General features: G+C 41.9%; 1 protein-coding gene across 7 annotated transcripts in view; it reads right to left on the bottom strand.

The window, feature by feature from the left end:
• Positions 1-26,666, bottom strand: part of CACNA1D (calcium voltage-gated channel subunit alpha1 D) — a 304,424-nt gene that overhangs the window by 118,659 nt on the left and 159,099 nt on the right. For 6 of the 7 annotated variants that reach the window (XM_043587647.1, XM_043587641.1, XM_043587643.1 and 3 more), the window contains exons 6-8: positions 25,471-25,623; positions 24,753-24,949; positions 18,581-18,684 (exon numbers count right to left, since the gene is read on the bottom strand). In XM_043587647.1, coding sequence (XP_043443582.1) covers positions 18,581-18,684; positions 24,753-24,949; positions 25,471-25,623 — 454 coding nt within the window. Of the gene's footprint in view, positions 1-17,931; positions 18,036-18,580; positions 18,685-24,752; positions 24,950-25,470; positions 25,624-26,666 lie in introns of all 7 variants that reach the window. The other variant, XM_043587648.1, reaches the window with a different exon arrangement.

The following is a 26,666-nucleotide window of genomic DNA, read 5'->3' as shown; positions in this document are numbered from 1 at the left end:
TTCCCACATTCCTCTGAACCTCCTTGCCACTAACTTGGCCTTCCCTCCCTCTTCAAGCCTTCCCTGTGCCCTCTGGAATTCCTGCTCTTATGCCCCCCACCTTTTCAAAGGGACACTGTCCTCCTTGTTTAGATAGAAACCTGGGTCACCCTTGAGCTTTCTGTTTTGCTTCCCTTGCAGTCCTTCCAGATCCCTCCTCAAGGTGGAGTCGCTTGCTTTTCTGTTCCTCTTAACATTTAGACCAATACTTCTTCATTCTGCTGTAAAAGTCAATTACACAAAAAATCCCATCTCTTCAGGGACAGTACCGGTGGGCACGTGGCCTTCTCCCCTTCCTTAGGGTTGTCTTTGGCCAACCTCCTGAACTGAAGACTTTGGCTCCTGGCTGCCAGCCTTCCTCTCCATTCTACCATCCTCCTGGGGGACTCCGGTAGCCCTTGGTTGACCCTGCCAACCCCTAGCTTTGCAATTCCTTGACATATTAATCTCCAAAGGCCATCTCCTCCATGCTGCTTCAGCTACCCAATCCCTGCCACACCTCAAATGTTTATCATCCCTAACTTCATCATAAGTTCCTGCTTTCTGCTTTCTGACCATAACCTCCTCTAACAGCTGACTTCCTTGCTCCCATGATAGGCACTTTTTTTTTTTTTTACCTCTCTGAAATGCCCAATCCATTGACCTTTCCGTTTTCTCCCCGTCTGTTACGCCTCTCCTTTCCTCCTAATCTAACTTAGATTTCATGATCCATCAGTGATCCATTCGGTGAAGTTCTTGACAGTAACCTAAACTTTCTGCCATCTCTTTACACAGATAGCAAACTCTCTCTAGATGAGCTCGAATGCCTCTTTCTTCCCTAGCTGGAGAAGGGATGGGTAGGACAGGCTGACATCAGTGCAGGTCCCTCATCACCAGCTTCACATAAGACCTCAACACAACCTATCACTCTCTCTCAGTTCCCCGCAATGACTCATTTGAGTCTTCTCCATGCTCTTCAAACATCCAACTCTACCAGCTATCCCCTTACCATCAGCAGTTGAACCTGCTTTCTGCTTCAGAGAAACTAGAAATTACACAAGAATATTCCCAGCTTCCCACCATCAAACCAAACTTACATCTGACCCATCCTCTCTTCCTTTCTTCTCTTTATGAAGGAAAGAAACTTCTCTTAATACTACCTGTCTTTTGCCATCTTAATAAATTTGAGCTTTTCCACCCATGATGATATATCCCTCCATTTATTGAGGTCTTCTTTTATTTCCTTCAGTAAAGTTTTGTGTAGAAGAGGTGTTGTACATCTTTCATTAGACTTATTCTTAGGATCTTGATTTTTTTTAATGTTATATATTTTTGCACCTTCCATGTCTCTATTTAACATTTTGAACATACAGAGTACAGTTATAATGACTTTTTAATGTTCTTTTTGCTAATTCTAGCATCTGTGTGAGTTCTGGGTTGGTTTCAACTGATTGATTAAATCTTATTATGGGTCATGTTTTCCTGCTTCTTTGCATGCCTAGTAACCTTTGATTGAACACCAGCCATTGTAAGTTCTATCTTGTTGGGTGTTAGATATTCTGTATTCCTATAAATATTCTAGTGCTTTGTTCTGAGATACAGTTACTTGGATCACACTGATCCTTCATGTCTTGCTTTACTGTTTCGCTAGATTAGTCTGGAGCCCTTCCCCATCTAGGTCTAGTTACTCCTCACTAACTGGGCAAATCCTTTGAGTACTCTGCCCAATGTCCCATGAATTATGAGTTATTCCAATTTGGCTGGTGGGAACAGGCTGTGTTCCAGGCCCTGTGAGCACTGAATACCATCCTTTGTAATCCAATCCAGTGTTCTTCCTTTAGTCTTAGGTAGTTTCCTCGCAGACAGGTACTAAAAAGTAAACTCTGCTGCATGTGGAGGGGGGCCTTCTGCTCATCTCCAGGGTTCTCATTCTATGCAGGTCCTCCTCTCCAATTCTCGGTCCTGCATACTCTAGCCACCGTGGTTTCTGCAGACTCTTAGCTTTGTCTTCTCAACTGCGAGAAATCACAGGGCTCCACCTGGGTCCCTCCTCCTCATGCCATGGTCCCAAAACTCTTTCAAGCCAGTGAGCTGGGGCAGTCATGGTGCTCATTCACTTTCCTTTCTGTTTCTCAGGGATCAGTCCCTGTCCTTCGCTGCCTGATGTCCAGTGTTCACATAGTTTCTGTTTTTAGTTTTGTTGTTGTTTCAGGTAGGAGGGTTAATCCGGTGCTCGTTACTGCATCTTCCTCAGAAACAAAGTATCTCTTAATTCTACTCTAAGGTATTTTTAAATCAATTTTATAAAAATACAAGCTATGAATAAAAATCCACGTGTTTTAAGTTTGTGGTTTAGCTAACATTAACACCTACTGTACAAACACCCCAATCAAGACACAGAACGTGTATACCACCACCCAATTATCTTATTCCCACTCCTAGCCAACCATCCTTCCTCCTACTCCAGAAAACCAGTGATCTAATTTCTGTATTATGGATTAATTTTGCTTATTCTAGAACTTCATATAAATAGAATCGTACCATATGCTCTCTTTTGCATCTGGCTTTCTTCCCTCAGCAAAATGTTTTTGAGCTTCATCAATAACATCGTATTAGTATTTCCACTCCTTTGTCCCACTGAATAGTATGCCAATTTCTGATTACACCATAATTTGTGTATTTGCCTGTTGAGTTGGGTTTTTCCAGTTTGGAACTCCTAGGAGCCAAGCTCTAAGAATGTTCACAGACAAGTCATTTTGTGGGCAGAGGTTTTCATTTCTTTTGGGTCTTTACCTGTACAGATGGGACTGCTGGGTCAATGCAGTTAAGTTTTTGTTTTAACTTTATGAGAAACTGACAAACTTTTCCAAAGTAGTTGTACCATTTTATGTTTCTATGAACAATGTATGAGTACATATGATGCTCTATACTCTTGCCAACACTTGGTATTGTCTTTTTTATTTTAGCTATTCTACTACATATGTAGTGGTATTTCATTGCAGTGTAGCTTGCAGTTCCCAGGTGGCTGATGATATTGAAATCTTTACATGCACATTGGCTGTTTTTGTATATTCTTTTACAAAGTATTTGTTCAAGTCTTTTGCCAATCTTTAATTGGGTTATATTTGTAGCTGTTAAGAGTTCTTTGTATATTCTAGCTACAGCTCTTTCAGATTATCTATCTATCTATCTATCTATCTACCCATCCAGAGAGAAAATATTTCCCCCAGTGTGTGGCAACTCTCTCAATTTCTTGTTTCTTAAGACAAAAAATCATCTGAAAATTTATATTTTTAGCTGTTTAATTAGATCTATGGTCCATTTCAAGTCAGTGTTTGTGTCTGGTGTGACCTAAGGGTCATGGTGTCTTTTTTTTTTTTAACTTAAAAAATCATCTTTTCTCCACTGCATTATTTAGCACCTTTGTAAAAAACCAATTGACCCTATATATTTCTGGATTTTCTATTCCATTCAATTATTTTACATATTTATCTTTATACCAAAATGACACTATATTTACTTTGCATTTTGGTAAGTCTTAAAACCAGGCAGTGTAAGTCCTTCAACTTTATTCTTTGTCAAGATTGTTTTGGTTATTATTTGGTAATCTGCAATTATATGTGAATTTTGGAATCAGCTTGTCAGTTTCTAAAAAGAAAACTATTAATTTTTATGAATGAGATGCCATTGAATACACAGAAAATTGGAGGAAAATGGACATATTAACAATATTGTGTCTTCCAATCAATGATAAGACGTCATTTATTTATATTAATCAGTGTTTTGTAATCTTCAGTGTATGGATCTTCCATATCTTTATTTTTATTCCTAAGTATTCTAATTTGTTGATGCTATTATAAATATGTTCTCAAATTTCAGTTTCCACATGCTTGCAGCTTCTATACAGGAATAAAATTAATTTTTGTATACTGACCTTGTATCCTGTGACCTTGCTACATTCACTTATTAATTCTAACAGGTCTTTGGTCACTTTGTGAATAAAAATGAGTTTTTGCTTTCTAATCATTCTGCCTTTTCTTTTTCTTGCCTTAATGCACTAGCCAGTACTTCCAGTACAATGTTGAATAAAAGCAGTAAGAGAGGAATGATTACCTTGTTTCTAATCTTAGGGAAAAAAGCATTCAGTCTTTCACCATTAAAGATATAGTTTTGTGAGGTTTTAGTTTTAGTTTTTTTGTTTTTTTGTAGATGACCTTCTTTTTCAGATTGAGGAAGTTAACATATATTCCCAGTTTGCCCAGTTTTTATTATGGTTATAGAACACTGTCAGTGTCATTTTCTATATTTACTGAGATTATCATGTAATTTTTCTCCTTCATTTGGTTCATATGTTAAATTACATTGTTTCCAACAGTGAACCAACTTTGTATTTTTCGTATAAACCCCACTTGGTCTTGAAGTACTGTTCCTTTCCTATTGCTAGATTAAATTCACTAATATTTGAGAATTTTTATGTCCTATTAGTGAAAGATGTTATTATTAGGTCTCTTTAGTTTTGGTATTGAGGTTATTCTGGCCTCATAAAATGATTTGGAAAATGTTCACTCAATCAGTTATCTACAAAAGTTTTTCCTAGGAGTAGCATTATTTCTTTGTAAGCTGTTTAACAAAATTCACTTTTGGGATCAAGTCCTCTAGTTATCTTTGAGAGAGAAGGTTTGTGATTTTGAATTCCATTTAAAAAGCAAATATAGGGCTCCTTGTTTTTTTATTTTAAATCAGTTCTGATAAGCTATGTTTTTCAAAGAATGTGCCCATTTCTCATGTTTTACCCTATTCTCTTGCTATTGTTTTAATGTCTGTGTTGATGTCCCTCTTTTATTTCTAATACTGATAATTTATAATTTTCTTTTTCTGTTTTGATTAGCCTTGCTAGGGATTTATTGATTTTAGTAAGCTTTTCAGAGAGTCCACTTTTGTCTTTTTTTTTAATTTTTTTAATGTTTATTTATTTTTGAAGGAGAGAGAGACAGAGTGTGAGCAGGGGAGGGGAAGAGAGAGAGGGAGACACAGAATCGGAAGCAGGCTCCAGGCTCCGAGCCGTCAGCACAGAGCCTGACGTGGGGCTCGAACTCACAAACCGCGAGATCATGACCTGAGCCGAAGTCGGATGCTTAACCGACTGAGCCACCCAGGTGCCCCTTTGTTTTTTTTAATTAATGTTTTCATATGAAATTTATTGTCAAATGGTTTCCATACAACACCCAGTGCTCATCCCAACAGGTGCCCTCCTCAATGCCCACCACCCACTTTCCCCTCCCTCCCACCGCCCCATGAACCCTCAGTTTATTCTCAGTTTTTAAGAGTCTCTTATGGTTTGGCTCCCTCCCTCTCTTTTTTTTGTTTTTCCCTTCCCCTCCCCCATGGTCTTCTGTTAAGTTTCTTAGGATCCACATAAGAGTGAAAACATATGGTATCTGTCTTTCTCTGTATGACTTATTTCACTTAGCATAACACTCTCCAGTTCCATGGCTACAAAAGGCCATATTTCATTCTTTCTCATTGCCAAGTAGTATTCCATTGTGTATTGTGTTTCCTATTTTATTGACTTCTGTTATTATTTATTTTCCACTTAAGTTGGACAAATTTTTGCTCTTCTTTTTCTAGATAATAATGTAGCTCATTGAATTTAAACCTTTCTTCTTTAGTAATATAAGGTTTGAAGCTATAACTTTCCCTCCTAGCACTCCTTTAGGTGGACAAGGTAAATTCTGGCATGTTGTATTTTTGTTATTTAGGTTAAAATATTTTATAATATTTATTGTAATACTTCTCCTTGAATTGTAAGTTAGAGTTATTTAATTTCCAAATATTTGGAGAACCGTCTAGACAGCTTGTGATTGACTTCTACTTCACATTTATTGCTGTTAGAAAAAAACACACTTCTAAGATTTCAATCTTGTGAGATTGAGTGATACTTTTACTGCCCATATGTGGTCTACCTTGGTTAATGTCCCCTGTGCTTTTGAACAGAATGTGTATTCTGTAGTTACTGGATATAGTGTTCTATAATTACCAATTATCTCAATTTGGTTGATAGTGTTTAGATATTATCTATTTTTAGTGTTTTTGATCTCCTTGCTCTATCAATTATCAAAAGGGGATTATAAGAACTTTCATCGATGTTTGTGGTTTTATCAGTTTCTCCACTTAATTTTTACAGCTTTTCCTTCATGTATTTTTTTTTTTACTTTTTTTTTTTTTCAACGTTTATTTATTTTTGGGACAGAGAGAGACAGAGCATGAACAGGCGAGGGGCAGAGAGAGAGGGAGACACAGATTCGGAAACAGGCTCCAGGCTCTGAGCCATCTGCCCAGAGCCCGATGCGGGGCTCGAACTCACGGACCGCGAAATCGTGACCTGGCTGAAGTCGGACGCATAACCGATGCGCCACCCAGGCGCCCCTTCCTTCATGTATTTTAAGGCTTATTAGGTGGCAACACATTTGGAATCATCATGTCTTCTTGATGAACTGATCCCTTTATGAGACACCTCTATCTCTGGAACTACTCCTTTTATTGACATTCCTTTTATGTGGTATTAATATAGTTACCACATTTTTTTTGTTTTTAATCTGTGCCTTTAAATTTATAGCATCTTGCATTTTTATGCAGTCTAACAATTTGTCTTTTAATTAAAATGTGTCCATTTGCATTCAATGCAATTACTGATGTGGCTGGATTTATGCCTACCATCTTGCTATTGGTTTTTTGTTCATCCCATGTGTTCTTTGTTCCTTTCCTGCCTTATTTTGAATACCTAAATATGACTACTTTTTATGATTCCATTTTATCTCTTCTTCTGGCTTTTAAGATAACACTTTATTTTTTAAACCATTGCTCTAGAGATTCACATATGCATCCTTAACTTACTACAGTCCAGCATGAATTTATAGTATATTGCTTCACATATAATGTAAGAACATTACAATAGTAAAGTTCCATTTAATTCTATCTTTTGTGCTATTGTTGTCATATAGGGTTTTTTTTTTTTTACAATTATAGTCCCCATAGAACTGTTATTATTTTCATCATCTTTTAAAGAAATTTAGAAATGAGGAAAATTCTCTATTCATGTTTACCATTTTTGGTATTCCTTTTTTTTATGTATATATATTTTTAATCTGGTATTATTTTCTTTAGCCTGAGGAAGTTCCTTTAACACTTCCTGTAGTACAGATTTGCTAGTGACCAATCCTCTCTGAAGGTTTCTTTAATTCATCTTAACCTTTTTGAAGAATGTTTTGCTGAATACAGAATTCTGGTTTTTTTTTTCTTTCAGCTCTTGCAAGATGCCATTCCATTGTTCTATGGCTTACATTATTTTGAAAATAAATCAGTGTATGATCTTACTATCCCCCTGCATATAATTGCCTTTCCTTTCTGGCTTCTTTTCAAATACTCTAGTTTTTATTCTCAGCAATTTGAATTTGATGTGTCTAGATGTGCTTCTCCTCATGTTTCTACTGCCTAGGGTTAATAAAGCATCCTGGACTTCGAATTTATAGTTTTCAAAAAAAATTGCAACATTTCAGCCATTGTTTCTTTAAAAATTGTTTTCCTCTCCAATCTCTCCTTTACTTCTGGGACTCAAGTTCCACATATATCAGATTATTATTGTCCTAAGACTTCATTGATCTTTTTTCTCTTCCCGTGTTCTATCTGCTATTTACTCCAGATATTGTATTGCCTCGATTTCTCTGCTAAGATTTGCCATCTGTTTCTTTAATATATCCATCCTTTCCTTCCATTCTTTACACAGGTTTATAGTAGCAATTTCAAAGTCTTTGACTCCTAACTGCAGCACTGCTGTCATCTCTCAATTTGTTTCCACTGACTCCCCGCCCCCCTTGATTATGGATGTTTTCCTGCATCTTTTCATATCCTGTGATCGTTAATGATGTGGAGAAACATTTGGGAGAACATCTGGATTTTGGTGTCTTCCTGTAATAGGTGTTGACTTTTGTTTTGGCAGGCATTTAATTAATTGGCCACTTAACCTGAACCTTTTGAGGTTTGTTTTTAAGCTCTGTTAAGGCAGGTCTAGAGTAGCTCTTACTGTAGTAGTAAAGTAGCCCCCCTTTCAAGGCCTAGCTTATCTGAAGTCTCAACTGAATGTCCAATGTATTCATCAAGGTCAGTCCCGTCCAACTGGTCAGAACTCTGTTTCCCAGCATCGGAGGTTTCCAGCAGCTCACAGCTTTCTAAACAGCTGTTCTCCACCATGCCTCGATAGTCTCGCCTGGCACACAGCAGCTTAGTTTATAATCAAGGATTTAAGAGAATCCCTGGTTAGATTTCTGGAGCCCCTTCTCTGCACCCCTCTCCAGTACTCTGCCCTGAAAACTCCTCGGCAGCCTGCACTCTGCTCTTTGCCTCTTTAGCAAATAGACTGCTGTTCTCTGCTGGGCTCTGCCTCTCCGTGCCACAATTCTGAAAGTGTCTCCAGGCAGAAGGCCAGGACAATTGTGGGGCTTTACTTCATGTGTTTCCCTTCTCTTAGGGATCCTAAGCCTGTGCTGCCTATTTCTATTGTCTGGGGGAAAAAAAAACTGCTTCATATATCTTGGCCAGTTTTACAGCCGTTTATGGTAAAAGGTCCACTCTGGAACTGTTACTATGTTGTGGCTGGAAGCAGATTTTAACAGTCTGAAATTGGTCTCCTCATATCCATTCATACTGTGGCAGCCAGAGTGATTTCTCTATGCAAATTTTTCCATTTTGTCATGAAAATTTTCAAATTTTCATAGAAGTAGAAAGAATTATGCAGGGAACATCCGTATGCCTACCACCTAAATTTCACAATTAACATTTCCTACATTTTCTCTATCACCTATCGCCTGTCACTTTATCATCCTTCTGCCCATTCACAAAGTCATCTTATTTTTTTGACGCATTTGAAGATAAGGTGAAGACATCATAACACAGAATAATTTTCGTAAAACCCATATAGTCACATACATCCTGTTTAAAATTCATCAATGGTTCCTTTACCCTTCAGCTAATGACCAAAATCTGTGACATGACCTAGAACGACGTTTACTGATCTGGGTCTTGCTGATCAGTCTTCTTTTCTCCACCCTCCTCTCCCTGTTCCCTGGGTGCCTGCCACCCTGGTTTGCTCAGTTACTCCAACATCCTCTGCTCCTTCCTACTGCAGGGCCTTGCATAACTTTTCCTTTGTCCGGAATGCCCTCCCCCAGCCTCCTTCCCCATCTTGCCTGGATATGATGGCGACTCATTCATTCTTCTCTGCCTCAGCCCCTAGATGTCAGCTCTACCCTTTCAATACTCACAGCACTACCTACCTTTCTTTCAAAGAATTTACAGAAGTTTATAACTATAATCTTTGTCTCCTCCATTAGATAAAAGAAGCTTCATAAAGACAAAAACTCTGCTTTGTCTCATTGTGAGAAACCCAGTGCCTAGTAGGTGCTTGGCAAATATATCTCCTACCAGAGGTATGCATGAAATAAGTCATTTTTTTTTTCTTAACAAATCTCAGAAAGAGAAGAAAAGTATCTAGCAGGATTTTCTGCTTCTTATTAGTCTGTTATGTTGAACCCAACCAAGCAGTACAGGGTCAGCCCTCAATACTGCCTCCAGGCATATTTTCCTAGTCCAGACTGGTGAGGCACACAGTCATTCAGAAAGCCCTCCAGAGACAGGAAACCCACAATTTTTCTGTGCTCTTCTAGACAGTCTAAATTCTTGTAACACTGTGGACCCATATCTTCATTTGATTCTCAGAGATACAGCTCTGAATATCAGTCTTGTTTTGTTTCAGAGGGAAAACTTTTTAATGACACCTTTAAGGGTTTAAAACCAGGCACTGCTCAATAACTCGCTCCATCCCTCTACCCACGTGCTCTCATCTCCCACGCCAGGGCAATAATCACTGCTCCCCTCCACTTTGTGGGACCTGGGAAAGCGGACTCGTGAGGGAGGATACATCTGCTGAAATATTAAAATGAAACTCCAAGAAAGGAACAACGGCTGAACTTTAATAAAGAAGAGCTCCCTGTACTATGAACATACTGGTCTTTGCATGCTGAGCTGCCCAGCTCTACCAACACTTGATCTCTGTAAGCAGTTTTACCAGCCTGCCCAAGAATATGACACGGAATGAAAAAAAAAAAAAAGACATAAGGTTGACGGTAGCTTCTTAGGAGCAATCATCAATATGTTTCTCCCAAGAAGTCAAATGATTAAATTCATAAACATCCCTCTCATTGTAAAAGGGATAGCAATTATTAATGCCTCCAATCGAAAGGGGAGCAAAGGAAAATTATGGCTTTAATTTTGACCATTAAGTTACCAGCAAGTTTATGAAGAGCTGGGTCTGTGTACGAAAGTACTGTAATGAATTCTCTCCCCCCAGGACTTGGAATCAACAGACTAAATAGCCCTGCCCTGCAACACCGATGCCTGCAACTACATCTCCCCTTCTCCTGGGCTGTACATCAACCACCCAGAGGGTGGTGGAGGGAAGACAGCGGCGGGAGCAGCTGCTGGTTCACACAGAGCTCTCCAACGGCAAAATGGGTGCCCAGGAGGGCACACGTGGCCAGAGGCGCCCCCCTGGTCCTCAGAGGCCTTTGCTATGCCTTATGAAAAAAGGAACTCAGTCAGGAACAGATGATAGCCACAGCTGACAAGCGAGGGAGCTCTACTGAATCTGTTGCTAGTGCCTGGCTGCTGTCCACCGCTGTTGCCAGGGAAACAGACGTCAGCTTGATGGAAACAAGGATCAGCGAAAACTTTCACTTACCTCGTTTCCACCGATCCCAACAGCCATTTCTATGGAAACAGTAGCTGCGAGCCAGCGCCAGAGAGGTTACCACTCACTTGTTAATGTCAGGTGTGGCTACCAGCCTGTGCACTTCAGGTACCATGGTACCAACAGCACCAGGATGCTGCTGCCAGCTACCCCCGACAGCCTTTTAACTCTGCAACAAGAAAGTTCAGTGTTGAAACGTATATATTAATGTTGAGCTTGGTTCTTCATCAGTAAAAGGAAATTTAGCATTCTTCCATTCAAAGCCAAAGTGGGGTTTAATCCCTTGTTCTACCAAAGCCAAACCAGGTGAAGTTACTAAAGAGCCATGGATCTTTCCCTCAACCTTTGACCTCACTCAGGTTACTTCCATGTTCAAGAAAAGAAACATCCTCCAACTGTGTGGACACATCTTTCACATATGAGCCTACTCAAAACAAAGACAAACCCAGCTAAATTATGTGAGCATTATTTTGCTACAAGTGATCATTAAAGATGCCTCTGTCTGGAGTTCTGGCAGCGTGATCCTCATCATCACTAATTACACAAAGAAAAATCTATTTTTTTTTAAATCGTATGATCTACCGAAAACCCTGTACCCTCTTTTTCATTTCTAGATTAGACTTCTATGTGCCTTCTCAGTCTGCCAGTCAAGATATGAAATTAATCCTTGAACTCAGTACAACTTGGGTCTGTGATATAGTGGCACCCAATCATACTGGCAGCCCAGTTATCCCATTACCTAACAACACCCCTTCAAGGCTATAAGCAACCCAACTACTCTTCTAAGATGAGTATACCAGAGGAGTATGTATAGAAGAAATTCTAGTGTTCATTTTCAATCAGAAGATGCTGGTGAAGTGTTGAATGAGAGCAAAATCTAATCCCAGTCATGAATAATTTATATATTTATGCCTATTCCAAGAGGTTATGTCTCCACTTAGAAAATATTCACAAGTGATACAACTATCATCTCCCTGCTATGTTTTGTCTCCTGAGCCAACATTCAAGGGGAGGAAATCAGAGGCAATCTCTGACCTACCATGGCTCATGACAGTATGAATTCAAATGGACTAGGGTGCAAATGATGGTGCCCCAAACCTGATCCTATTCCGTAAAATCTTGATATAACACAGTTCATACTTCACCACTACCACTACCTCTCCCTCTCCATTCTCTTTATACTGCTATTTCTTAGTAAAATAGCCATGCCTGAGTCTTTGTGTAGACCCTGCGATTCGATGGAACTAGAATGGGATGGAAAGACCTCAATGGTAAAACTCAGAATGATCCATTGGTTTAAAAATGGAGAGGGGAAATGTTTATAGCAGCACTCTCAACAATAGCCAAATTATGGAAAGAGCCTAAATGTCCATCAGCTGATGAATGGATAAAGAAATTGTGGTTTATATACACAATGGAGTACTACGTGGCAATGAGAAAGAATGAAATATGGCCCTTTGTTGCAACGTGGATGGAACTGGAGAGTGTTATGCTAAGTGAAATAAGCCATACAGAGAAAGACAGATACCATATGTGTTCACTCCTATGTGGATCCTGAGAAACTTAACAGAAGACCATGGGGGAGGGGAAGGAAAAAAAAAAAAGAGGTTAGAGTGGGAGAGAGCCAAAGCATAAGAGACTCATAAAAACTGAGAACAAACTGAGGGCTGATGGGGGGTGGGAGGGAGGGGAGGGTGGGTGATGGATATTGAGGAGGGCACCTGTTGGGATGAGCACTGGGTGTTGTATGGAAACCAATTTGACAATAAATTTCATATATTTAAAAAAAAAAAGAAAACGGAGAGGGGAAAGTGGGTGATGGGCAGTGAAGAGGGCACCTATTGGGATGAGCACTGGGTGTTGTATGGAAACCAATTTGACAATATATTATATTTAATTTATAAGAAAGAAAATGGCCCTTGCTTTTCTACAATGTTTCACCTCATCCTCATCCATATTCCCTCAAAACTTCTGAAGTTAAGATAAACAGGCCTCTAGTAACATAAAATTGGATCAGTGATTTAAAAAGATACCTGTGATCTGGTAAACTGAAACTTATTGGGACACAAAGAACACAGATTAATTTAGAGATAAAGGACTTTGAATGTACAGATGTGGGCTGGGTTTACATTCAATCTTAGGTCACAAAACCTAATTTACAAAGAATATTCTAACAGACAAAGCCTGTTTAAGAAAGTGTTTCAAATATTTTCCCTAAGATGTTGACAAAACCAAAGCTTTGAATTCATAGACGAGTTAAAAATGATTTTAATCTGTTCCTTAAAGCAGACCCAGGAGGTGGTTTATGTAATAATATCCTTCAGTAATCATTGGCTTATGTCATTATATATACACGTGTGTATGCAATAAAACACTTAAAAATATTCTAGAACTTTGACTTTCCACTGAAGCAAGCCAATCTTGGTCAATTATTATTAGTTTAAAAGGGCTGGGTTGATTAGATTTTTCTTGCATCAAATCACATTTTATATACTCTCACTCAAGCCACCACAGTAACAAAGAGCAAGTATGCTATGCTCTAGCTCACTGAATCCTTGAGCAACAAAATGTGGTTGGTATTATTAACTCCATTGCACAGACCAGGAAAGTGAGGCTCAAATAGATAAGTAATTTGCCCCAAATCTCACAGTTGGTAAAAGGTAGAGCAAAGAATCAAGTCTTGGCTATCTAACTCTAAAGCCAGTCTGATTAACTATGATGCTACAGAAATACCATGCCCCCAAATTTGTGAAAAAAAAAAAATCACTGTCAGAGAGAACTTGAGTCACAACCATTTGGAACTGCAAAATTAGCTGACAAAGAACCTCCAAGGCTTCCGTTTGAGGGGGCGCAGAATACAGAATTAATGTGTATACAAAGCTCATTTCTCTTGGTCACTTTATGGGAAATCCAGAAAATGGTACACTTTAATTTCCAAAGAGCCCCTGTGTCTATTCCCGCTTCACACAGAAAGGGGACTAGGATTTAGGTCCATGGATTTAGGATGAAGACACATTCAATAAGTAAAATCCTTAACTTCCACATTCATTACCAGATATAAAACCAGTCACCCTATAGGGAAAGCTGCAGGATGGGACCATCCGTATTTGAGGGACGAAGAGATGGAAGCTCAGGATTACAAGTAAAGTCCCCAGAGTTGGTGTGTGACAATGGCAGGACCACAACCCAGGTCTTCTCATCTATCAATCTGTTCTTGGGGGCCTGAACCACACCTTGGGGGCCGTACCACAGGTATGCCTGGCATCAGGTGGGTCTTGCAGGGGAAGAAGTGAACCCACAGCCCGGGACCACCATTCTTCCCCCTGAGAATCTGGCAGGGATTCTAAAGAAACAAAGCACTGGGACACCAACAGTCCTCTTATTTTGCCTGTTTACTGACAAAAACCTCAAAAAGGACAAGAAGTTAAATGAACAATTTTTAAAGTAAAAAAAAAAAAATCACCAATCTTCTAAAACAAACAAACAAACAAAACCATCATGAGAAGAAACATAATCTGCCTGATTTATAGACTTACATGAGACATTCTTTCCAATCCCTGGTCATAATGGACCATCTCCGCAGTGACAACTTCATGTAAAATTGTAACATGAGCTAGAGACATTCCTGGCTCCCCTGCCCCAACCCCCCATAGAACACTATCGTCAGAGAGCAAAGTCTTCATCTGTGTTCACGCTTGGTTACACAGGGTGTACAGTTCATAAACTTCATACTCACCTTGAGAAAAGGAGCTGTTGTAAAACCAAAGATTTTTCCAAAGCTTAGAATGCTTTACAAATGTACCAACACCAGATCGGGTGTGCAGATTAAAATCAGTTCACGAACACAATAGGATGGCATGGCCACATGAAAAAAGAAAAAGCCAAGTAGCAGAAACAAGTATTTCCAAGTAGTTAACAGACTTAAAGACACACAAGCATCATTTAGCGATCCTTCACCAGAAGGCAATAGCATGGTCTTAAGTTTCTAAAACGGGAGGCTTTTAATTCAGTGCTTTAAGGATTACATGTGTGCTGGTCTGGTGGTCCCTAAGGGGCTATGCAATGGAAGTCATCTTGCTTTTAATATTTACATCCCTGGGGCGCCTGGGTGGCGCAGTCGGTTAAGCGTCCGACTTCAGCCAGGTCACGATCTTGCGGTTCGTGAGTTTGAGCCCCGCGTCAGGCTCTGGGCTGATGGCTCAGAGCCTGGAGCCTGTTTCCGATTCTGTGTCTCCCTCTCTCTCTGCCCCTCCCCCATTCATGCTGTGTCTCTCCCTGTCCCAAAAATAAATAAACGTTGAAAAAAAAAATTTAGGGGCGCCTGGGTGGCGCAGTCGGTTAAGCGTCCGACTTCAGCCAGGTCACGATCTTGCGGTTCGTGAGTTCGAGCCCCGCGTCAGGCTCTGGACTGATGGCTCAGAGCCTGGAGCCTGTTTCCGATTCTGTGTCTCCCTCTCTCTCTGCCCCTCCCCCGTTCATGCTCTGTCTCTCTCTGTCCCAAAAATAAATAAAAAACGTTGAAAAAAAAATTAAAAAAAAAAAAAAAATTTAATATTTACATCCCTTTGGTTTTGTGATCCCATTAGCGTTTCCTAAAAAAAAAAAAAATTGTGAAGAAATCTAAGGTTGAAGCAAATTTTTAAAAATTTCACAAGAAAATGCATACGAATGACTTCTTTTGATTTTTTGATTTTTGATTTTGTTGCTTTGGGGACCAGTCAAGGGGGAGTCGCTGGGCAGAGGAGTGGGGAATTGTTGGGGAGGTGGAAGCATGTCCGTCATCATCGGTCTTCCCCTGCAGACGCCTTATCGCCTTTCAAGAGCCAGTTCACGGACATGCAGTCTTCACAGCCCCTTGGTCTACACCCCTGCTCCAGCTCTGCCATCCTGCGCTGCTTGACGACAGTCTGCCCACCAGACAACGGAAGCCTGAGCCCAGAGCCTCTGTGTCTTAGACACCTGGCTTGCCTAGCCTCTGGCTCAGCAGGAAATGCTAGGCAAACTCGGGAGCAGGGCTCTGCCCTGCAGCCTCGGTTCTCACTTTACACCGAGTACCTCTCCACACTACCTTCCAGAGTGGCCTCATGCTGGAGACCCCTCAGCGTGCGGCCCTTAGGAGCTGGGGAACAGCAGGAAGGGACTGTGGAAATCACTGGGAAGTCTTGGATTTTAAAAATTGACATGCCATTGCATTCTCCTTCAGAAGGGATGTAGCTTTGCTTCGATACAAAAATGTTTTAAAATTACTTATTGTTTTCCCTAGAATATATCCCAGTAACCTGGTTGTTCCATGAGCGTGTACTGTTTTTATCCTCCATAGGGGTCAACATTTAATGCCCACCATTATAATAAGGAGCCCCTCCTCTCATCTTTTCCTCCCCCGCCCCCCCCCCCCCCCGCCCCGTTTTGAGCTGCTTCATCACAGCTGGGCGATGGTTCCTGCTCCGGGAAGCTCAGAGATAAGGCATGTCACTGGCACTGTTAAAATTAGTCGTTTCCATGGCCTCAGTCAGTTTGGTTGAACTTGGGAGATGTGGGGCGCCAAGGACTGCAGCACGGAGTTGCTGTTAACCCTGTGTGGGCTGTTCCTGATGCAAAACCAGAGCTGTGCTGTTTCTCCAGGGATAAATTCCACCCTTCTAAGCCCAATGCTAACCTGAGTCCACAGAGACTCATCAGGATGAAAGCACTTTTAAAGTGTTCAAACTTTAAAACAAGGGCTTGCAGGGACATTCATCGGTAGACAGAAGGAAGCTTTGCTGGGAGTGGATGATGCTGTCATACCCTCAACCCAACCCAGTCCCCACTCCCCTCACCGGGCCATCTCTTGAGGGGGTCCTCCCGCCACAGTGTGCATCCATGGTGTAAAACTGACCACATATATTATCCCCTGAAGACAGGCAGGGCAGTTTAGAGGGTAGATGAGGAAAGGAAGCAGAGGTGAAGGACAAGCTGTGAGCCCTGCTCTGGAAAAGGCAGTGTTCAGAGAGATGCAACACAGGATTCCTCAGGGACTCAGCATTCCACAAAGGCATCATACCCCCCGCCCCCCACCCGAGACACAGGCTTGGGAAGAAGAAGATAAAACAGGTGAGGATACACTCACGTGGGATCAAGTGTACCAACTCAAGTATTTCCTGAGGATGTGTGAGTGCAGTGGGTAACAAAGGCTCTTCCGGAGGGAGATGGGCACCCCCGGCCCCCAGCAGCAGTTATGTTCAGAAGCAGCTTCTGGGAGAGCCCAAACAGCCCCTTCTCCCTTCTAGGGGTGCTCCCCTTTCTGGGTGTCTGTGGGTGGGGAGGATACAGAGTCACCCGAGGGGCTTCGGACAGCATCTCCAAGTATGGGCAGGGCAGAGCCCAGGAATACCAGGATCCCCTTCCAGAGCCAGCCTCCACTCTCTACAGAGACTCCTCTCCATGGGAAGTCATCCATTAAGTGGGGGCAGCAAACTGAAATTTCAAAAATGGTGACCGAGTGGTAGGGACTATAAGCCCCATAGGAAGTGTATTTGTAAAAGCTGGTCATTACTCTGCATTAAAGATTTCACAAGTTAAGACCAATCATGAATTAGAGGGATAGTTCTCATAGTGACAGTAGCAGACAACCAAGCAAATAAATGACTTGAAGGATGTAAGATTTTTGAAATTGTTCAGGGTTTATGTGCGAATCTAGGTTTATTCCTCCTACTCAATAAAATCTGAAACACCCTGGAAATATTCAAGCCACACCATGGGTGACTCAAAAATACCAGGTTATGTACTAAATGGGAATAAAGCCACGAAAGACAAAGGGCCTTTCCTGGGGGAGACCAAGGCTGGGACTCCTTTTACTCACTTGCAATCCACGTCTGCACATGGACGTACTAATGCACCTGGCTTCAGGGAACTGTTTTCATTAAATTAATAATGTTTGGCAAGCATCAGAAACACAGAACCTCACAGACAAGATACAGGCAGAGAGAATCACGGTTCAATCCAAAAGCAACACACAGAAGGCACGTCAGAGTCCACACACATGCAGAGAAGCTGCGGGGAGCAGCTGGGGGGACATGTAGAGCTGCCCCACACGTGGCACCAGCAGAGTGTGCAACATGGATCTGACTGCTTACCCACTAAGGACACCAAGAACCAGGTTAAGGACGAAAAATGAGCCAAGGATGATCAGACTAACAAAATACACCCATGGCCATTCCCATCCTATTGCATCATTTACCTGTAAAATGTAAGGAGATCAGTTATCAGTTATCCATTTACTAAAGAGCGGAGCCCCAGGAAGAGCTGCCAGACCAGACCACTCAGGGCTTTGAGTGAAGACTCCCTCTATCTTGTATTTTCAGGTAAGGACAAGTTGTGCTGCTGAAATCTACAAATATGGCCCACCAAAAGTCAGCCAGGACCAGTTCATTTAGCTACTGTTTTGTACCAATTAATCTGCATATTTGGATCCAGACCAATAAAGCAATTATAAGTGTATCTCATTTTAGGACAGACAAAGGGCAGGCAATGGAATCTATTTAAATCCCAAGCAACAATGCTGATTAATTTCTGGTCAATAACCATTCCATAGCTTTCTTTCATAAAGGCTGGTGAGGTTCCAGGAAGCATCCTGGTTTGGGAAGCCTCAGCAGAAGAGAAAGCATCTCAGAGGACACAGAATGTGTTTGGCACCTACCCGGCCGCCCCCATCTAGCAAAACCTGTGTGGTCTTGGCAACCATCCTTAGGACTCTGCTTTCAAGATGAAAGAGGTGTGGCTTACCCGCTCAATACACCAAGTACAAGATTTAGTACGAAAAATGACCCAAAGATGACGAGACTGACAAAATACACCCAGGGCAATTCAAATCCCATAGCATCATTCATCTGCAAGAAATAAGATAGTCTCATAGGAGCAGGTTAATAAGAGAATCTAATAAAGAGCGAGGGTCACATTAGAGACAGCATTCTATGCATTGAATTAAACATTTAGATTTGAATAAGAGACAACAGTAGCCAAGTCACATTCACTATATATTCCCCACACACACGCACACACATGCGCACACACACAAAGAGTCATCAAAGTTTGGGGGCAAATAACAGCACACTTTGACACAGGCAGGGAAATCAGCTAGAATCTGGCTCTTTCTCACTGGAAACAGTCTTGATCATGGACTTTCCAAATAGATCTTGGTAGAGGACAAAGCTCGTGCTTATCTGGAAAGTATTTTCTACCCTACCCAAGTTGTTAGAACGTCTTGCTTTTACATTTTGTAATGGTGGAAAAGTCTTAATAGAGACAAACTTGCAACATTTAACTCGGTAAGTTCTTTAAAAAAACACCTAAAATAATACATTTCCATTGGAAGCTAACCAATCCAAAGAAACCTAACCCATCTGAAATCTAGATTATCTGCCATCAGTGAGTGCAAGCAGGGCCAAATTAATGCAAAGTGCTCAGAAGTCAACTAGCTGACACACATTCAAGAGTGCTTTTGGGAATGAGATGTTTCCCAACTGCACCTGAGGACAGACCCAGGAGAAGGAAAGAAGCCCTTATCCCCCCCCCCCCCGCCCCCCCCATCTAGCCTTGACCTAGATGAGCCACCTGGGAGAGCTGGCTCCAGCTGTGAGCTGACTGACACCAGGTGAGAGAAAGCTGGTCCAAAGGAACCCTGTGCTGCTACTACTGGAACAAGCTCAAGCATCACAGTCAGTCTTGGCCCCCGGGGCAGACTGTCACAGGGGAGGTTTGGTCATGAGCAGCCTTCATGCAGGAGCAAAGAGGTGCTTCAAGGTTCACGGCTAGATGGAACTTGCCAGCAGCACAGGTCAGTGTTACATTAGGCAAACACTTCTCCGAGGAAGGAGGTGTTAAGGACCAGTCCAGGGACGGAATGAATGACCCCTCTGCCTGAATTTGCTGGAACACCCAGAATCTTTGGCCAGTAGAACTATATGTAGTCGGGAAGAGTGACCGTTCTTGCCTCACAGGTGAAAGCCCCTTAGGCTTTTAAGCATGTGCTTTCTTCCACATTATTTGGCTCCAGATTTTAGCTTTACAGAATGAGGCGCATGTATTTCACTATGTTTGCCTCACGCAGAAGCCAAACAGGAAAAGAGAACATAAAAAAAAAAAATGACATAACATCTGTTGCCGAAGTCTAGGGAGAGGACATTAAATCCCTTATGAAACACCTGTTTGGCCACATGAAAATTGATGTGCTTAATAGAACTCGTATCGCTCTGCACATCTTACACCGGCAATTAGAGTAATGAATGAACCAGGGCCGTGGCTGCAATTGTTGATCTAATTAAGCTGGATAAACTAATTTCAGCAGGAAGGCACAGGGTAATTCTTCCAAAGCAACACCACCACTAAACTTATTTAAAAACTCGGTGTGTGGAAGAGAAGAACCAGGCTGTCCAGTGTAGTGGCCAGAGCCCAGCCTGGAGTCAGGGCCTTCCATGGAGACCTCTCTGGGCCTGTTTCCTCTCTGCAGGAGCAGTGCAGATGACAGGGGAGGGCATGCCCATGGGGTGAGGGAAGGATGTGCAAAGTCCAGGACTCCCAACAGGAGACCTCAGTCCCGCATAGCGCTGGCAAAGTCAGTGGCCAAGTCAAATGCTCTACCAGTCCTCGTTCAGGCCCCAGTCTGCTGTTCCAGGGAATGCTAGGAACAGCAGTCTGCTCCACTTGGGACGGCACTTTTTTTTTTTAATTAAGGAAGCTTTTAATTTCTTAGGTGTAGGTGTTGGACAGAGTCACATTTGCTTGGATCAGAAATATCATCTGGAGTGACAGCTGTGGGCTGGGGAGAAGGCCACAGCAAAGGCCACAGAAAACTGTCTAAATCTCCAGAAGGTGGGAAGAGAAATGAAACTGAGTATCTAAAGGCCAGTCTTTCTCCAAACAAAACCTTCTCAACCCAAGTCTCTTTTCAGAGGCTAGTATTCTTCAGACCCTATCATATACATGGGACAAGTCAGAACTGGTAAGCTATTCTGAAAAATACCCAAATGAAAATAAAGACTCTGCTTGGGATTTTGTCTGTGTGGTCTTTATCAACAATGAAAAACTCAGCATGAGCTGAAGCATTTCAATTTAGATTCATTTTTGAAAGATTTGTATCAAAGCCATCAGGTAGTATCACCTGGTGCCTAGAAAATAACATTCTATTTAGTTTCCTTTTCCCCCCTCATTTCAAAGCCTGAAATGTACATTCATGTCTTCAATTAAAGACCAACCTAAGGCTTTTTGGTTTTTTTCTAACTGTTGAAAACACTACTGGGAACTTGGTATACTGGTTGGGACTCCTCTGAGTAGGGAATAAGAGAGAGGCACAGAAAGGCAAGCCCTTGGCCAATGAGGGATGAATTTCCCAGGCGTCTTGAAGGAAGTAGACTGTCAGCGTGACCATGTGGACTTCCCATTCGAGTCTGGCAGCCAGCACCTCCAGAGGTGTGTTCATTGAGGAAAGAGCCTGGCACTAAGGCAGGAGGCTGTAAATGATTAATACATGAGTAGCTCTCTCCTGAAACCAACACTATTTCAATTTCCTACCTTTAAAGACATGTCTTTAAAGAATGTATTCTAACTGTGCATCTTGCAGATAAGAAAACTAAAGCCCAGAGAGTTCTGGTGACCTACCCAAGGCCATACACCCAGCCCTACCCAGCCTTCATGCTCTTCCCTTGACCTACACCCTGCTGCCTCCGTAGACAACAAATACGTGTGGATCAGATGGCAGCTTAATTATGCTTATGGAACTCACTTTATAAAAGAGCTCCACAAGAACTTTTTTTCCACCAGAAACTGATGATCCCACTCCCACACATCCAAACAGTTCTCTAAGTATGTTTTCCTGTATATTGGACCCACCTGTAAATTTCTCAAGACCCTGCCAGCCCTTTTCCAGAAATTCTTGAGAATTAAGGCATCAATGAGCTTGAGAACACTGCCTGAATATAAACTTGACAAGATGCAAAATAATCCCTGGCAAAGATTGTGCCCACTATATACAAACACCTGAAGGGTTGAGAAATTTTCTTGCAATCAATATGTATAATCTAATCTCCCTAGTTATCTCTCGAGATGTTCCCTTTCCACCCTAGTTGTTCATAAAAACCGATATTTAAACATGGCCTTTCCACACTGAGGTGATGGGAGTGTACAATGAGAGGCAAGAGGAACTAGCATTTGTTGAGCACCTGCTCTGTGCCAGGCACCGTGCTGGTCAAGGATGTTCTGTGCTGGAACACAGCTGTGTATTTTCCACCTGACCGTGGTCCATTCAATATTAAGAAGGCTTAGTGCTTTGGCTCTTGCTTATCTCTCTGATGAGTTAATAAATATAATCAATGAATAATTAAACCTGATGTGTTTCAGAGACCTTAGTGAACTGTATGGGAGATGACTTAGCTGCCCCCTAGTGTTCTACAATGGTTCACAAACCTCTGACAGTAGGGAATACCAAGGAAAGAGTGCTGGGTTCCAGTCTAGAGCAGGGTCACCAAACTATGACGTGTGGGCCAAACCCAGCCCACCACGTGCTTTTGCACAACGCTTGAGCTAAAAATAGATTTTTCATTTTTAAATAGTTGGGGGGTAAAAATCAAAAGACTGTCTCATGACTCATGAATGTTATATAAAACTCAAAGTTCAGTGTCCACAAATAAAATTTTAATGGAACAGAGCCACACCCATTCATTTACATGTTATCTACGGCTGCTTCTGCGTGGCATAGGCAGAAGGCAGAATTGAGTGGTTGTGACAGGGATATAATGGTCCACAAGGCCAAATATACTTACTATCTGGCCCCTTACAGACCCCTGGATCTACAAACCCCTGGATCAAAACAACAACCACTTGCTATAGGACCCTGGGTCCTGTATGTTCAGTGGCCTCTCTGTATACCACTGCTTGGTCTTCAAAATCCAGACTTTCTACAAAGGGATACAGACTGGGATAATGTTGGTAAATTACTTGAGCTCCTCCATCAGAATAAAGATGCCCTGTAATTCACAGAGAATATAATTATTACATTGTCAAATTATTAACTCTGTCATATTAATGATAGAGATAATAATTATGCAATCCTAGGCGCTCCAAAAGCAATGGATACTTTTGTTTTGGGGTGTATGGAGTTTTCTCTCCTTTAATCACACTTTAAAGAGTTTTCACTTGCTAGACGACAGGAAAACTGTCAAGAGTCCATGTGCAAAAATGTAAAATACGGTATGAAATTGTGCATTAGTCAAGGCACATTGGATCAGGCACATTGGACAATTCACTCTGACAACAGAGAGGACAACAGAGCTGAGAACAGTCACAGATTTTTTTTTTAAATCAAGATGTTGTTTCCTGTACCATTTGCAGGGATGGGGAGGATCAGAGTTTGGCCTATTTGGATGAAGCGTTTTCTATTTATCAGAAACTTCAAGGCAAAACCAGGATTGAGATCTCAACTAATCTAATTAGGATTTGCAACTCAGAAGTTAACACTGACAATGAACCCTTTACCTAATTTGAAGGTCCCCTTGCCTTGGCCATGATCTTGGCTCATCCAATATAATTTCCCTCCTTCTTCCTCTTCATGAAAGACATTATCTTATGAATATATAAACATGCATGCCCACACACACGCGTGCGCACACACACACACATGCACATTCTCTCTTTCCTAGGACAATAAGAAAAAGGAAGGGAAAAGAGAAACAAGATACAACATGTTAGTGATGCTTAAAACTTTTTACTAAACTGGACTCACGCTTTGGAGAAGAAGATAAAAATATACCTTCTTTGCATAACATTGAATATATAGAGATTTCTACAACCCTGTAAGCATGGTGTTCATTGGTGAAGGGAAGCAAAACCTATTTAAAACCATTGTGTGCTGTGTTCTCTGAAGTTATAAAGGAATATGAAGCCCTATAGAGTATCTACAATGTAGATACTGCCAAAGTTAATTCTCAATCTGTAGGCCTTCTAACTAAAGACTGCCCATTCAAGAAAGTACTTTATTACTAACTGCCTTTTAACCAATAATTATTGGAATCCTGATTAATCTCATTTGAACTTGGGTTTAGGCTCAAAATCTGCACATCAGCTGGTTTTTCCCAGCAATCTGTGCCATGGAAAATAATTTCTAAACTTCTGTGAGCTTTTTCAAATTCTACTAAATAAATAAACAAACTCAGCTCTGAGAAATAGCAGTTAAAATACTATTGCTCTTCATTTATAGCAAAGCCTTCTGGCTCTGTCAGGAACAAAGAGCAAGACCTTAGCCAGAGAAAGGGCATCAGTCTGTTTTCATGGCAGGTTGGATGGGTCCACCAGCCCTGGAAGTTTGACATGCCTTTCCAACCCTCTCTGCCAGAGTTCTATAGCTCCAAAGAGAAAGGAAGAGAGAGGTAGGGGCTGTGCTGGGCTAATTTATGGTAATGCTGAAAGGGCAAGAGGGAAACAGTATAAAATAAGGAAAATCCATTTTGGCCTTAAGGCTGCACTAAGTTCATGGGAAGCATGAAAGGGATCCAAGTTATACTCCCTATCTTTTGTTAGGATCTGGTAGAGCAGCCCACCTTTACGTAAAAAAAGACCAAGCCTGTGGAAGTCCAGGGGCCTCTTGGACAATAGCCCCTGGCTCTCTAAGAGTTTAAATCACAATAGCCTTGATCTAGGGAGTGACCTCAAAACAAGGACTCGAAGGCACACCAAACAGCACTGGGGAGTGAGGCAGCCAATACTACACAGCATCTTTCTGGAATGGAAATGAAATACCTGAGGAGGAAAGAGAATGAGTCTCGCTGAGTGAGGAGAGGGTCTGCTTCCCTTCCCAAAGAACTGACTTCCAGGGTTTCTTTTTCAGCTAAGTCTCCAATGGTGCTAACAAATGAAGCACTCTTATCCAAAGAAAGAACACTCCACACACTATCCTCCAGCTGCTTACCCAGTAGAGCACATCTGTCCAGCCCTCCATGGTGATGCACTGAAACACGGTGAGCATGGCAAAGGCAAAGTTATCGAAGTTGGTGATGCCCCCATTTGGGCCAACCCAGCCACTCCTACACTCCGTGCCATTGGCGGCACACTGGCGTCCATTCCCTGAGAACGCACACGGCGCTGGGTCCTCTTCAGCTATGACATCTGCAAACAGAGCACACAGGCTTCACCACTCAAGACACCAACACCAGGAAGCCCAGAGCTGGTGGAAGCTGAGTGCCCTTGTCAGAGCCTAGAACACCTGCCTCCCACCGGTGCTGTCTCAGACTCCCACTTGACCCTCAAGGTCCACTTCAAAGACTCCCTCTTCTGTGGCATATGACACTTAGGTACTCAGAATCCATTGCTCCCTCCTCTGTCCTGACTCTATAGAACCTTTCTTAAGCCTACAGAGAACAATACTAGTGATGCCTCTCATGTTCTAGTTTTGGGGGTACCTCATCTGGTTTGCCAGGACACATTACATAAGAAATCAGGGTAGAAAAGGAGATTAAATCCTCATTTATTCTGAACACAATTCACACTAAGAACTGGCTCAGTACATTTACTGGTATATTTGGCTCCCCCCCGCCATTTTGTTTTAGATTTTCCCCAAACCATGTAAGCTATTGGGAGGAAAATTAAATTTTTTAAAGCTAGGCTAGCTACCATTTTTCATTACTCACCTGAGTCAGCAAAAAAACATGTTTTGTGCATTTTTCCAATAAAAAGTTCCAATCCTATAATAGCATAGATTATGATTACAAATAATACCAAAAGGGCTATGTGAAGGAGGGGAACCATGGCTTTTATAATGGAGTTCAGGACAACTTGTAAACCTGCAAGAGAGAGAAAGAAGTTTGTGAGCCAGGGAGATTCTTTAAGGAGATGGATGGATGGATGGTTTTATATATGTATATGTGTATGTATGTATGTATATATATATATATATATATATATATATATATATATAATTCCTAATGGTGCCTGCTCCATATATGACACACAGTAATAAAATTCAAAGAGATATTTAACATTAAATTAATATTAGGGGCACCTGGGTGGCTCAGTTGGTTAAGTATCCACCTCTTGATTTCTGCTCAGGTCTTGGCCCCACAGTTCATGAGATTGAGCCCTGCATAGGGCTCTGCACAGACAGCATGGACCCTGCTTGGGACTTTCTCTCTCCCTCTCTCTCTGCTCCTCCCCTGCTCACACTCTCTCTCTTTTAAAGTAAATAAATAAACTTAAGAAAAAAAAAGAAAGACATCACTTCTGAATGGGGATAAGACAGAGGACTGGGTAGCAGCGCCTCTCTTGCTAGGGCCCAAGGGTGGAAGAGGATGGATTTCCACAGGTGGGCCTGGGAGAGGGGCTGCTCCAGACAGAGGGAAGAGCATCAGAAGCATGGCAGGTGAGCCAGGCAACGTGGGCCAGGCCAGTGAGTCTTGGTTGGTGGTCAAACGTTGGAGAGAAGATCAGGAAAGAAAAAGCAGATTGCAGCTAGGTAGCTCTGGGTTTTAAACTTGGGTTACAGAGCCAGACTTTTCTCCATCAGCAAAGGCAGACTCTTGAGAAAGAGGAACAAGGCAGCGGGAGGTGAGGCCAGCAGAGAAGTTGTTGGGGAGTGCTGGGCTCTCCAGGCAGGACAGCCTGAGGATCATGATGAATCTAGCAGCTGAGTTTGAGAGGAGGAGAAGGTAACCATGGAGGCAGGGTCTTAAGGCAGACCTGTGCGCCTGAACAAAAACAAGAATGTCAAAAAGGAGGCTCTCCTGGATTGAAGGAGGGAGGGAGAGGGGCAAGAGCCCCCTTAGACCCAGGATGTTTGATGGCGGGCCTAACCTTAAGAGGGAAGTGTGCTGCCACTGCTACATGGACC

The sequence above is a fragment of the Prionailurus bengalensis genome, chromosome A2, assembly GCF_016509475.1.
Source record: "Prionailurus bengalensis isolate Pbe53 chromosome A2, Fcat_Pben_1.1_paternal_pri, whole genome shotgun sequence".
In the NCBI taxonomy this organism is placed as follows: Eukaryota; Metazoa; Chordata; class Mammalia; order Carnivora; family Felidae; genus Prionailurus; species Prionailurus bengalensis.
Note: the sequence above shows the minus strand (reverse complement) of the source record. Positions and strands in the feature narration are given on the sequence as shown.